The sequence below is a fragment of the Haliotis rufescens genome, unplaced genomic scaffold, assembly GCF_023055435.1.
Source record: "Haliotis rufescens isolate VD_foot unplaced genomic scaffold, xgHalRufe1.0.p SCAF_27, whole genome shotgun sequence".
Lineage (NCBI taxonomy): Eukaryota > Metazoa > Mollusca > Gastropoda > Lepetellida > Haliotidae > Haliotis > Haliotis rufescens.
The window spans coordinates 2,473,602-2,485,727 of record NW_025963968.1 but is presented as its reverse complement, the minus strand read 5'-3'; the positions used below and the strand labels follow the sequence as shown (position 1 = coordinate 2,485,727).

General features: G+C 44.5%; 1 protein-coding gene across 1 annotated transcript in view; it reads right to left on the bottom strand.

Moving 5' to 3' along the window:
• LOC124139399 (U5 small nuclear ribonucleoprotein 200 kDa helicase-like) overlaps positions 1-12,126 on the bottom strand; it is a 55,221-nt gene that overhangs the window by 15,751 nt on the left and 27,344 nt on the right. The window contains exons 24-35 of the mRNA XM_048402577.1: positions 11,303-11,493; positions 10,607-10,898; positions 9,987-10,057; positions 8,860-8,960; positions 8,142-8,315; positions 7,121-7,281; positions 5,605-5,703; positions 5,026-5,154; positions 4,222-4,413; positions 3,308-3,565; positions 2,357-2,559; positions 562-635 (exon numbers count right to left, since the gene is read on the bottom strand). Of these exons, the coding sequence (XP_048258534.1) occupies positions 562-635; positions 2,357-2,559; positions 3,308-3,565; positions 4,222-4,413; positions 5,026-5,154; positions 5,605-5,703; positions 7,121-7,281; positions 8,142-8,315; positions 8,860-8,960; positions 9,987-10,057; positions 10,607-10,898; positions 11,303-11,493 (1,945 nt within the window). The remainder of the gene's footprint in view (positions 1-561; positions 636-2,356; positions 2,560-3,307; positions 3,566-4,221; positions 4,414-5,025; positions 5,155-5,604; positions 5,704-7,120; positions 7,282-8,141; positions 8,316-8,859; positions 8,961-9,986; positions 10,058-10,606; positions 10,899-11,302; positions 11,494-12,126) is intronic.

Below are 12,126 nucleotides of genomic sequence, written 5' to 3'. Positions count from 1 at the left end.
GGGCTATATAATATTATTATTATTTTACCTGCATACATAAATATCTCTAAATTGTCACTGAGGTCTAACTACTTTACTCAAATACTTCTTTAATATACAGAACAACCTCTTGGACTCGCAGGCCCAGAGACCATACCAAAAATACTTTGGTTTCATAGTATGAGACAAGCAGAGCGTGGATATAAAACCATATTATCTACAAAGATTCTACTACCCCTACAAGTTAAGCTGCACTCAACCCGAATATGTCACATCTTCAGTGACTGAGTTATTTCTTCCCTACTTGATGGTCTAGCAATCATGGTTAAGTTAGAAATTATCTTGCAGATTTTACTGAAAACAATTAAAGATGAATTGATACGATTCCAACATATGTATTTGGCTGTTAGGACGAGCGTTTCTTTAATTCTTTCTTGCCCTGCACATGCTGCCACTTGTCAATACAAGCGGATAAGTGGATGTTTTTAGCCCTGCTTTAGATTTTCATTTATTCAAAATTTACACATATTAATCTACAGCAGTGGAGGGCATTAGCAACATGACAATGTCATCATTTCTGACCTTCCTTGTCCGACAGGGGCCTGTTTGCCTTGCCCACCATCTGCAGCACATCCGTGATGGGGTAGTCCTCGTACCTGCAAGTCAAGTCAAACGGGCATGATCATAGCCTGAAGCATCTTCATAGCCTTAACCCCACAATAAAGGAAAGCTGTCTGGTGTTCTTAGCAATTTGTTTTATTGGGACATGAAATATTGTCTTCCCCACCTCCTTTTCCCCTACCACTGACCCTCATCATCCCATCCCAAACCCAAACCTAACCATCCTCAACCCCACCCAACCTCAACCCCACCCATCCCCAAACCCATCCATCTTCAACATCACCCAACCAAATCCATCGCCAACCCAACCCATCTTCAACCTCACCCAACCCAATCCATCCCCAACCATCTTCAACCTCACCCAACCAAATCCATCCCCAAACCCCCCCCCCATCTTCAACCTCACCTAACCCAATCCATCCTCAACCCCACGCATCTTCAACCTCACCCAACCCAATCCATCCTCAACCCCACCATCTTCAACTTCACCTAACCCAATCCATCCTCAACCCCACCCATCTTCGACCTCACCCAACCCAATCCATCCTCAACCAAATCCAACCTAAACCCCACCATCTTCGACCTCACCCAACCCAATCCATCCTCAACCAAATCCAACCTAAACCCCACCATCTTCAACCTCACCCAACCCAATCCATCCTCAACCCCACCATTCTCAACCCCACCATCTTCAACCTCACCCAACCCAATCCATCCTCAACCCCACCCAACCCAAACTATTCTCAACCCTACCCATCCTCACCAAACCCAATCCATTCTCAACCCTACCCATCCTCACCAAACCCAATCCATCCTCAACCCCACCCATCTCCAACCTCACCCAACCAATCCTCAACCCCAACCATCCTCAACCTAACCCAAGACAACCTCAACCCCACGAATCCTCAACCCAACCCAACCCAAGACAACCTCAACCCCACCAATCCTCAACCGTCCTCAACCCAACCCAATCCATCCTCAACCCCACCCAACCCAAACTATTCTCAACCCTACCCATCCTCACCAAACCCAATCCATTCTCAACCCTACCCATCCTCACCAAACCCAATCCATCCTCAACCCCACCCATCTCCAACCTCACCCAACCAATCCTCAACCCCAACCATCCTCAACCCAACCCAAGACAACCTCAACCCCACGAATCCTCAACCCAACCCAACCCAAGACAACCTCAACCCCACCAATCCTCAACCCAACCCAACCCAAGACAACCTCAACCCAAGACAACCTCAACCCCACCAATCCTCAACCGTCCTCAACCCAACCCAAGACAACCTCAACCCCACCAATCCTCAACCGTCCTCAACCCAACCCAAGACAACCTCAACCCCACCAATCCTCAACCGTCCTCAACCCAACCCAAGACAACCTCAACCCCACCAATCCTCAACCAACCCAAGACAACCTCAACCCCACCAATCCTCAACCCAACCCAACCCAAGACAACCTCAACCCCATCCAAACCCATCCTCAACTGAACCCCACCCAAACCCATCCTCAACGGAACCCCACCCAAACCCATCCTCAACGGAACCCCACCCAAACCCATCCTCAACAGAACCCCACCCAATCCCAACCACAACGGATCCCATCCAAACCATCCTCAACCCCTTAACCCCACTATCAGTACAGACATGTTTTATTGACTACCAAAACAAATTTGAACCAGCATGTGCTTGTTCATCAACATGATCTTCAGGCATTTTCAGTTGTACAGAACCACACAGATACTCACGAGTGTGTCTTTCCATCGTAGTACTGCGTATCCATTACAACTATAAGATGGGCAGCCATGTTCATGCCCCAGGCCAGACTCCGTGACGCTACAACAACCTGGATGGCTCCGCTGTTGAACAGCTGCTCCACAACTTTACGCTCCATCTCATTCAGACCCTCATGAAGGTATGCAACTCCGTTTGTCAGCGTCTCTTTCAGTGTCTGTCGACAACACACAAAATAACCATGACAAAAATATCCATGTTGGATTTGAGAAATAATGATTCCTACAATGATTTTTGTGTCTTAAGAAAGTTAGACAAGGTCATAAACAAGAAATTCCTACATGATGTCATCAGTTACTGTAACACTTTGAAATGAGTCGTACTAAATAATTCATTTAAGGTTCGGTAATGTAGCCGAGTGGTTAAAGTGTTGGCTGGTCATGCAGAAGACTAGTTTGATTCCCCAAATGGGTACAATGTGTAAAATTCACATATGGTGTCCCAAGGCATGATTTACCTGGAATATTGCTCAAAGTTCCAGAAAACCTGACTCACTTGCTCCAAGATTACTGCATACACGTGTGTGTGTGGCTGCTTGTACTAGTCAAGACTGATACTCATTTATAATGCTAGCCCACTGAGATACCATGCCGCAGGTTAACATGAATACCTGACTCAGACAGTATACTGACTCTGAGCCGACCAGTCCTTGCCCCAAGTACCATCTTGTAACGTCTTTTGGTATGACGCGGCCGGGGATCAACCTGGACCCTCTGCACTCCGAGTGGACGCTCTACCACTAGCCCACGGAGGTGGTCCAAAAGTAAAGGAATAACCTTGCAAGCTACGTAAAAACAGTGGAGAATATTCATCAATCCAAAACACCATTGAGAGAACATTAATGATACTCATTCTGTAGCTATGCTGTCCATATCCTGGTGAAGCAAATGGTAGCAGGCACCAACCTTATCCGACACTTTCTCCAGGAAGGGCTCCAGGTCGGACTCCACAACATGGAGGAAGCGACTCTGCGGCTTATCGTCAGGCCCTGGTGTGATGTCAGCGGCCGCGAAGGTGAGGATGTCGATAGCTGTCAGTCTTGTCTGTTTCCTGGATGGCACAAACAGGACCACAGGCTTCCGGGGAGAGTACTTCAAGATGGCTTGGTATGCTGGCTTGGCCATTGCGATGATCCGTGAGGCATTGTGAGAAATGTTAAATCCCTGCAAGAGTAACATATGGCTTACTGATATACAACTTGCCCACAAACACATTCTTGCATCAGTTAGGAGATTAACATACAGTTAGAAATATTGAGCTATGTTATCTATCTGATTTGTCAATGCTCAATGACATATGGAACCGAACATTTAATAGATCTGTTTAACTCCAAAAATGAATCGACACACATACTCTGTATCCTACAATAGTTAATATCATTATTTGGAAAATACTACTACAATGATTGAGAAATAAGTACTAGCTACCACAGTGTTGCAGATTTCAACTAGTCTGTTTTAATGTTATGTTAATGGGATTTGAAACCTCTGCTTGATCAGTCAGAAACAAGCATTTCCAAACTCATTCATATCACTGGCTCAGCACATAGCAGTACCCTACTGTCGTAACACAAAACACAGACTCCGGATTTTCGTGACACTAAACACGGACTCAGGCTTGTCATAACACTAAACACGGACTCAGGCTTGTCGTAACACTAAACACAGACTCAGGATTGTCGTAACACTAAACACAGACTCAGGATTTTCGTGACACTAAACACAGACTCAGGCTTGTTGTAGCACCAAGATGACATTGTGCAACTTGCCAAAGAGGAACAATGATGTGTCACGATGGACACAAGCTTGTAGTCACTCACCTGGATGTGGAGCTCCAGGGGGACGGGTCTCACGTTGGGATGAAAGTTGAAGAAGGCGGTGGTGCCACACCCCAACCACTGTGCAACGTCCTTGGCATTGGACAGCGAGGAGCTCAAGGCCACGATTCTGATGTTCCTCTCTAGCTGAGAGGAGATATACCTCATCCTGGAGCAGATGACCTCCAGCACCGGCTGCAACACAATTGTTGATTAACATGGTTACAGGAAAGTTTAGTTAAATACATCATCTAGAGATAGCACACTGAGATACAAGATGTTATCATGGCTAAACAACAAAAGACAGTCTACTGAAGAAAAACTTAATTTTGAGTGAAAATGTCTTTGTCGCTTGCTTATGATGTTTGTTTGTTTTGTTTTTTGTTTTATTTATTTGTTAACGCCACACTCAGCAATATTCCAGCCATATGATGGCATTCTGTAAATCATCAAGTCTGAACAAGACAATCAATCCAGTGAGTGAAATGAGCATCAATGCATGCAATTGGGTTATGATGACATGCATCAACTAAGTCAGCGAGCCAGACCACCCAATCCCATTAGTCACCTCTTACGACAAGCAAAGTCACCTCTTACAGCAAGTATGGGTTGCTGAAGACCTATTCTACCCTGGATCTTCACAGGTGCCAGCTTATGAATATGATTTGTCACTTGTGGTGGAGGTGGTGTTTGTGAAGATGAATGCTGTACCACATTTGACACAAACAAGTCATATCAGCAACTCCAGCCTCCAACAATAAGGTCCGACACAGGTGACTCTGCCAACAAGTCTAGATCCAAACTTACCCCGACTTCCCATCCAATCAGGTGCAGCTCATCCACAATGAACAAATTGACATTCTGAACATTCTTCCTCTGCTTCCATCGCCGTGACAACACGTCCCACTTCTCGGGAGTGCTGATCACAATGTTTCCCTGTGAGAAGATTAACATTTACAATCATGATCAGAATGTGGAAACGTTTGATAATTCTTCGTAAGGCTACTTACTCTTATACTTATGACATGAGGGATTGTTTTCAACAATTAAATTATTTTAACTATATCATGGCAGCCTGGACATGATAGATCGTGGGCACATGGAGACCAGCCTGTCATCATCAGTGAGGTCATGTGGCTTACTGAGAACCTGTTCTACTGTAGAATCCCTATTTGTGGAAACTGGCCACCTGTTAACTATTTTCCACAGTGGTAACCTGCCAAGCGTTAGAAATTAGCACTAGTCCTGTAGTCCTTGCCAAACTGTCCAATAGTTAAGGTATCATGAGGACTAGTAGCTAGTTATTTGCCATTTTTAAGGGTTTTGCTGTATGTCATCATTATAAGGACGAGTGGACTAAAAATGTTAGTTTCTACCGCTGCCTACCTTGGCAAGGAGCTTGAGATCTGTGCCAGTCTCCCCTGTCAGGAGGACGACTTTCTTCCCCAGTTGGACAGCGAACTTGTTGTACCAGTCATTGTACACCTACACGAGGGAAATAGGGGCTTAGTTAGTGTGATATTTATTGTGGGATGTGATTTTTTACTTCTCGATATAAGTATTTTTTTGGGGGGGGTTTGTTGCTTAACGCCGCACTCAGCAATATTCCAGCTATATGACAGCGCTCTGTAAATAATCCAGTCTGGACTAGACAATCCAGTGATTGACATCATGAGCATGGATCCACACAATTGGGATCGATGACAGGCATCAACCAAGTCAGACCACCCGATCCCGTTAGTCACCTCTTACGACAAGCATAGTCACCTTTTAAGCATGGGTTGCTGAAGACCAATTTTACCCCGCATCTTCATGGGTCTGATACAAGTATCGATCACAGTCACACACTAAGTAAATAGTATCAATTCTATCAAAACACCAATTACTTGTCATAATGCATTATTTATATCCATTGACACTGCCAACTGTAAATCGTTAGTGTGCCAGGTATTTGGCTATCCTGTCTAAGAAATAGATGGCTTCCACACCACAGATAAGAGCACATGCAAGTATCGCGGCACCTATTGGATAGTGAGCAAGGTATTGTGATACGTATCGGACCGCACAGTTGGTGTATCATCCCAGCCCTAACTAGAGTTGAGTATTGCCTGATATCTTGCAATACGATTCGTATGACGATATGGACTGACAATACTACTGGTATCACGATACACCACATCGAATAGCAAGAAATCTTCAAATCACTGAAATACAGCTCTGAAACCTTTTTCTTCATACATTTATTTATTGTTATCTCAAAACCTTTAACAAAGAAAACCACAAGAACAAAATAGTTTGAAGAGAAGGGATGGTTATTAAATGTAACAGTTAGTCAGATATGTCCCTTTTCTATTTATAGCGTATCACGATCTCACAAACTGGCGATTTAAGTATCGTGTGTACCTAAGTATCGATGATATCATAGGTAACAGTGAATCGGCCCTAATCACTGCTAGTTTGGCTGTGATTGGTTAAAAGAGAAACAACACTAAATCCACTAAGCATCAAGAAGCATATCAGAAAATCCTGCATTTGGAACATAAGAGACCAGTGACTTTCCTTCATTTCACAGGTGTAGAACAGACCCGTGAAGATCCGAAACAGAATTGGTCTTCAGGAACCCATGCTTGCTGTAAAAAGCGACTGCTTGTCGTAAGAGGCGACTAACGAAATCGGGTGGTCAGGCTCGTTGATTCCTGATTGATACGTGTCACTGTAATTAAACAGAATTGCAATTGGGATACGATGACATGCATCAACCAAGTCAGCGAGTCTGACCACCGGATCGCGTTAGTTGCCTCTAACAAGCATAGTCACCGTTTACGGCAAGCATTGGTTGCTTAAGACCTATTCTCTACCCGGATCTTCAGGTGTCGTATTGAACCAATGTCTGTTGCCCCACCTGCTGTGCCAGAGCCTCCATGGGCGCCACGTACACACACCGGCCGTCAGGGGTCTGGGACAACATTCTCAGGATGGCAAACTCCCCACAGATGGTCTTGCCGCTGCCAGTGGGGGCACCGATGAAGACATTGTCGTCACTGTTGTAGATGGAGTTGAACACTGAAGAAACAACATTTATATCAGATACTGAAAGTACCTCCTCACTACAGGTGCTTGTCAACGATGTAACCATGGAAACAAATATGCAACAGCATAAAGGCATGTTTGGAAATTTCTAATAACTTTCACACTGGACGTGAGGACGTGATATACCGCTACCCTTTTAGGTTGGGGGTATAATTAAAAGACTAATGTGAAACTAATACAATATTAAGTCTTGCATTGTTTGACATGATGACAAAGCCTAAAATGCCCTAGATTTGGCAGATCGCTTGGGTTAGGATACTAAGGTAGGTATCTCACATAATATCCTGTCCTTTATAAAACAAGTGGCACTTAACAAGATCTATTTTCAAGCTTCACAACATCATGGCAAGAATCAATGTGGTCATAATCAGAATACAACAACAGACAGTTTATCCATTAATTCTGCAGCATCTTATGTACGAACATACACTGATTTAATTAAAACCCTGTCACACCAGGTCCCTGACACCAGATCCCAGAAACCCTGCTCCCAGAGACCCTTTGAATTGCAAACCTAATTTCTTAAAGATATCTCTTAAATACTTTTCAGTTCAAATTCATAAAATTTACATAAAAGAAAATAAAATTTGGAGGAATCATAAATAGCAAAAGGTACATCTACACCATATGGTGAATGTATGTACCAAGTTTTGTAAAGTTATCTCTTATGGTTTCCAAGTTCTGCTCCAGAACGAAATGTGACGGAGGGACGGACGGAGACCGTTTCAATATCACCAACCAACTTTGTTGTGGCTGGGGATAGAGTTATGACAAGGACCCTGTGACTTGCAACATAGTTCAACAGAGTAACTGCTGCATGCAGTCAGCACTACCTTGAGTCTGGATGGGGTTGAAGAAGGGGAACATGTCGCTGTAGAGACTCTCAAAGGCAGAGTTCCGCAGGGCAGAGACGGGGAGGGGCTGCAGGTCCAGCAGCTCGGTGGGGGGCGGGTACTTCTCGGGGAGGATCAGGTGGCGGAAGGACACCGGCAGCTGAGTCTCACAGCCTGCAAGGGAGAAAACGCATGCATATCTCAGACTTTTCAATGCTTAACTAACATTTTTAACAGATAGTTTCTCTTTGAAACATAAGAAAATCATAAGAAGTGGATTCTGTTAACATGTGGAGCAAAAACTATTCATAATGACGAGAATTACAGGGCCCTGTCTGTGATGACTGAGTGCTCTACACATGGAAAACAGGTCAATATTATGTGTCTCAAAATCAACAAGACAATATCCTCTTAACCATCTATCACAATCTTTCCTACCATGAGTGAGTGAGTATGGTTTTACGCCGCTTTTAGCAATATTCCATCAATATCACGACAGGGTACACCAGAAAGGGCTTCTCACATTACACCCATATGGGGAATTGAACCCGGGTCTTCGGCGTGACGAGCAAACGCTTTAACCACTAGGCTACCCCGCCGCCCCTTTTCCTACCATGAAAGTCACAGACTTCAAAGACAGCAATTACAGTAGTACATATTAGTGCAAGAAATGAGAAATGGTCATGCGTGGGAGTGTTTAACAACAGGTTTGACGTACCTATCCACTTGTCCGACACAACACGGATGAAGTACTGCGGGGGCAGCGGCTCGAACACCGGCACAAAGAACTTCACTACATGCTCATCTTGGGAAAACTTGCTGGAAACATAAAGTGGAAATATTGTAAACAAACCTTTCATATTGTGTTTCCAATTCCTCTGTCACCTGTTCTGTTGTACATGGTCTTGGAAATATCATCTGGTGAATGAGTTCAAGCATGAACACAGCAAGGGGCACCAAGGATGGGCCTCACTTTTACCAAATTAGGAATCAAACCCAGGTTTTTTAGCATGACTAGTGAACACTTTAACCACTAGGCTATCTCACTGCAATTTGTTTTTGTTGTTTAATATCGCATTAGGCAACATTCCAACTATAAGACAGCAGCTTGTAAATAATCACATCTGGACCAGACAATCCTGTGATTGATATGAGCAATGATCCATGCCGTCAAGATACATTGACATGCAATCAACCAGTCTGACCACTCACACGACCAGCACAGGTTGCTGGGACCTATTCCAAACAGGAAGTATTGTTCAGTCTAGATGGCCCCTACAGGAAGTAGTGTACAGTCTAGATGGCCCCTACAGCAAGTAGTGTTCAGTCTAGATGGCCCCTACAGGAAGTCGTGTTCAGTCTAGATGGCCCCTACAGCAAGTAGTGTTCAGTCTAGATGGCCCCTACAGGAAGTAGTGTTCAGTCTAGATGGCCCCTACAGGAAGTAGTGTTCAGTCTAGATGGCCCCTACAGCAAGTAGTGTTCAGTCTAGATGGCCCCTACAGGAAGTATTGTTCAGTCTAGATGGCCCCTACAGGAAGTAGTGTTCAGTCTAGATGGCGCCTACAGGAAGTCGTGTTCAGTCTAGATGGCCCCTACAGGAAGTAGTGTTCAGTCTAGATGGCCCCTACAGGAAGTCGTGTTCAGTCTAGATGGCCCCTACAGGAAGTAGTGTTCAGTCTAGATGGCCCCTACAGGAAGTAGTGTTCAGTCTAGATGGCCCCTACAGGAAGTAGTGTTCAGTCTAGCTGGCCCCTACAGGAAGTAGTGTTCAGTCTAGATGGCCCCTACAGGAAGTAGTGTTCAGTCTAGATGGCCCCTACAGTCAGTAAAACCTACACCTACCTCTTCAGGAGGAAGTACTCGTGATGTAGGATGACCTCACTGTCCACATCCTCAATCAGAATCCAGAACGCCTACAACAAGAACCATAAGATCATACACACATTAACTGTTTGATTGGCATTCTAGAAGCTGGCAAATAAGTAAGATAACAACTTCTGGTTTATTGCATATAGCATTGTTTCGATGTAGATTCTTACACCGTTATCAAGCTGGAGTGACAAGAACCAAGTGATGAGCTAGTCTTAAGTCTTAGATACACACATTGTACTTTACTCTGTAAATAAACATGCATTTAAAAAAGCATGTCCTATAGAAAATAGCATAGCTGGTCCACGGCGGGAGGACCAATCAGAGAGCTGCTAGTCCATGGGGGTGGGGGGGGTCCCTACGTGAAGAGCGTCAGTGAGTGAGTGAGTGAGTGAGGTTTTACGCCGCTTTTAGCAATATTCCAGCAATATCACGGCGGGGGACACCAGAAATGGGCTTCACACATTGTACCCATGTCGGGAATCGAACCCGGGTCTTCGGCGTGACGAGCTAACGCTTTAACCACTAGGCTACCCGACCGCCCGAAGAGCGTCAGACACACATGTACAGAGAGAGGCAGTCAGTGTTCTCACCTCAGAGCCACCATGCAGCTTCTCTTCCCACTGAAAGTCTGGCACGATGGTCAGCTCGATACGGAGGGTGGAACGGGTGATTGGCTGGATGTGGACGGACAAATCCAGCTTGGGGAACTGATGGATGTACTTGTGGATTGTCTTCCCCATCTTCGGCATACGGATCAGTTCGGCTATCTCGTTGTGGTTCAGATCGTACAGACGTTCAAAAGGGAAGTTCTTCTTCTCAATCTTCTTGATGGCTTCCTCTGGGATCTTGCGGAACTGACGCAGTGGAGACATAGACTGCCACCTTCAGGGACATGAATCAAACTTTGTTTCATAATTGACTCAAGTTTACATATCTGAGAAGCTACTCTTTGGACTATTTGTCCCGAAGAGTTAATCAGTAAAAGGGTTAATCAACAAAAGGCTCGCTCCGTGTTCACCTACACTGTCAGTCTATGGTCATGGAAATAACAGGTGGCTATTTAAAGTTTGAAACCTCTTTGAAACCAATAAGAAATGGGGAGTCATAGTAAAATTATGTGGCATTGAACACAAAAAAACACAATCACAACAGGCCTACCAGGTGGCAAAAGACTCATTAGCATAGACCAAAACAGGAACCTGGCCACATACATCAAGCTTTTGCAGCATGTAGCTTCATGGTACAGGTGCTCTTAACATCCTTTGTGTCTGCTTGCGTGTACTTACATTCTCTTGTCCACCATCTTGCAGAGAGCCAAGCACTTGTCAGCCAGTTGGGCCCAGCCTCTGTGGAGCACGATCTCGAAGATAGATCGGATGAGTCGGCCCGCGGACTGTGTGATGAACACCATGTCGGCCATCAGCGCCAGACCCTCCAGCTTCAGCTGGGAGATGTAGGCTTGCAGTAGGACGTTCACCTGGAGACAGATCATAGAGGTGAACAGTCAGTTTTCATGTTCCGATACGATACACGATACAATTTTTTCTGTATTGATACAAGATGATACACTTGTTAAACTACATTACTGCTCGTTTAATGACCCCTCAGAGTTTTTGTTAGTCAAAACTTGCAAAATGTGTTGTAATTATGTTCACTACTAAAATAGCCACAACGAACATGTTTCTACAGCTAAGCTTTTTCTTTTGAACCTGCTCTGAAATATTTATAGTCAAGACATTTCAACGCAATTTGATGTAAATATGCATATCGCAACACGTATCGTATCATGACCTGGCTGGGTTTTTTCATCTGAAGACAGATCACAGTCATAAAACAGTCATCAGGAGATGACATATTCCCCCGGTCTGGTGCAATTCGTGAATGGAGTTTGGCTACTTATACCCTACTGTTGGTTCATTGCCATTAGATACCTTCAGTTCAGTAAAGAAAACGATAATGCTGTTCAGTATTTTTCAATATCCCAAATCATCAAAAGGCACCAGTTCACCAGTTTTCAAACTGGGGGATAACAATTCTCATGACCTTAGCTCACCTTACCTATAAGTAACTTGTGTTCTCGTAATGATAAAGCCATGTCACACATCATCTA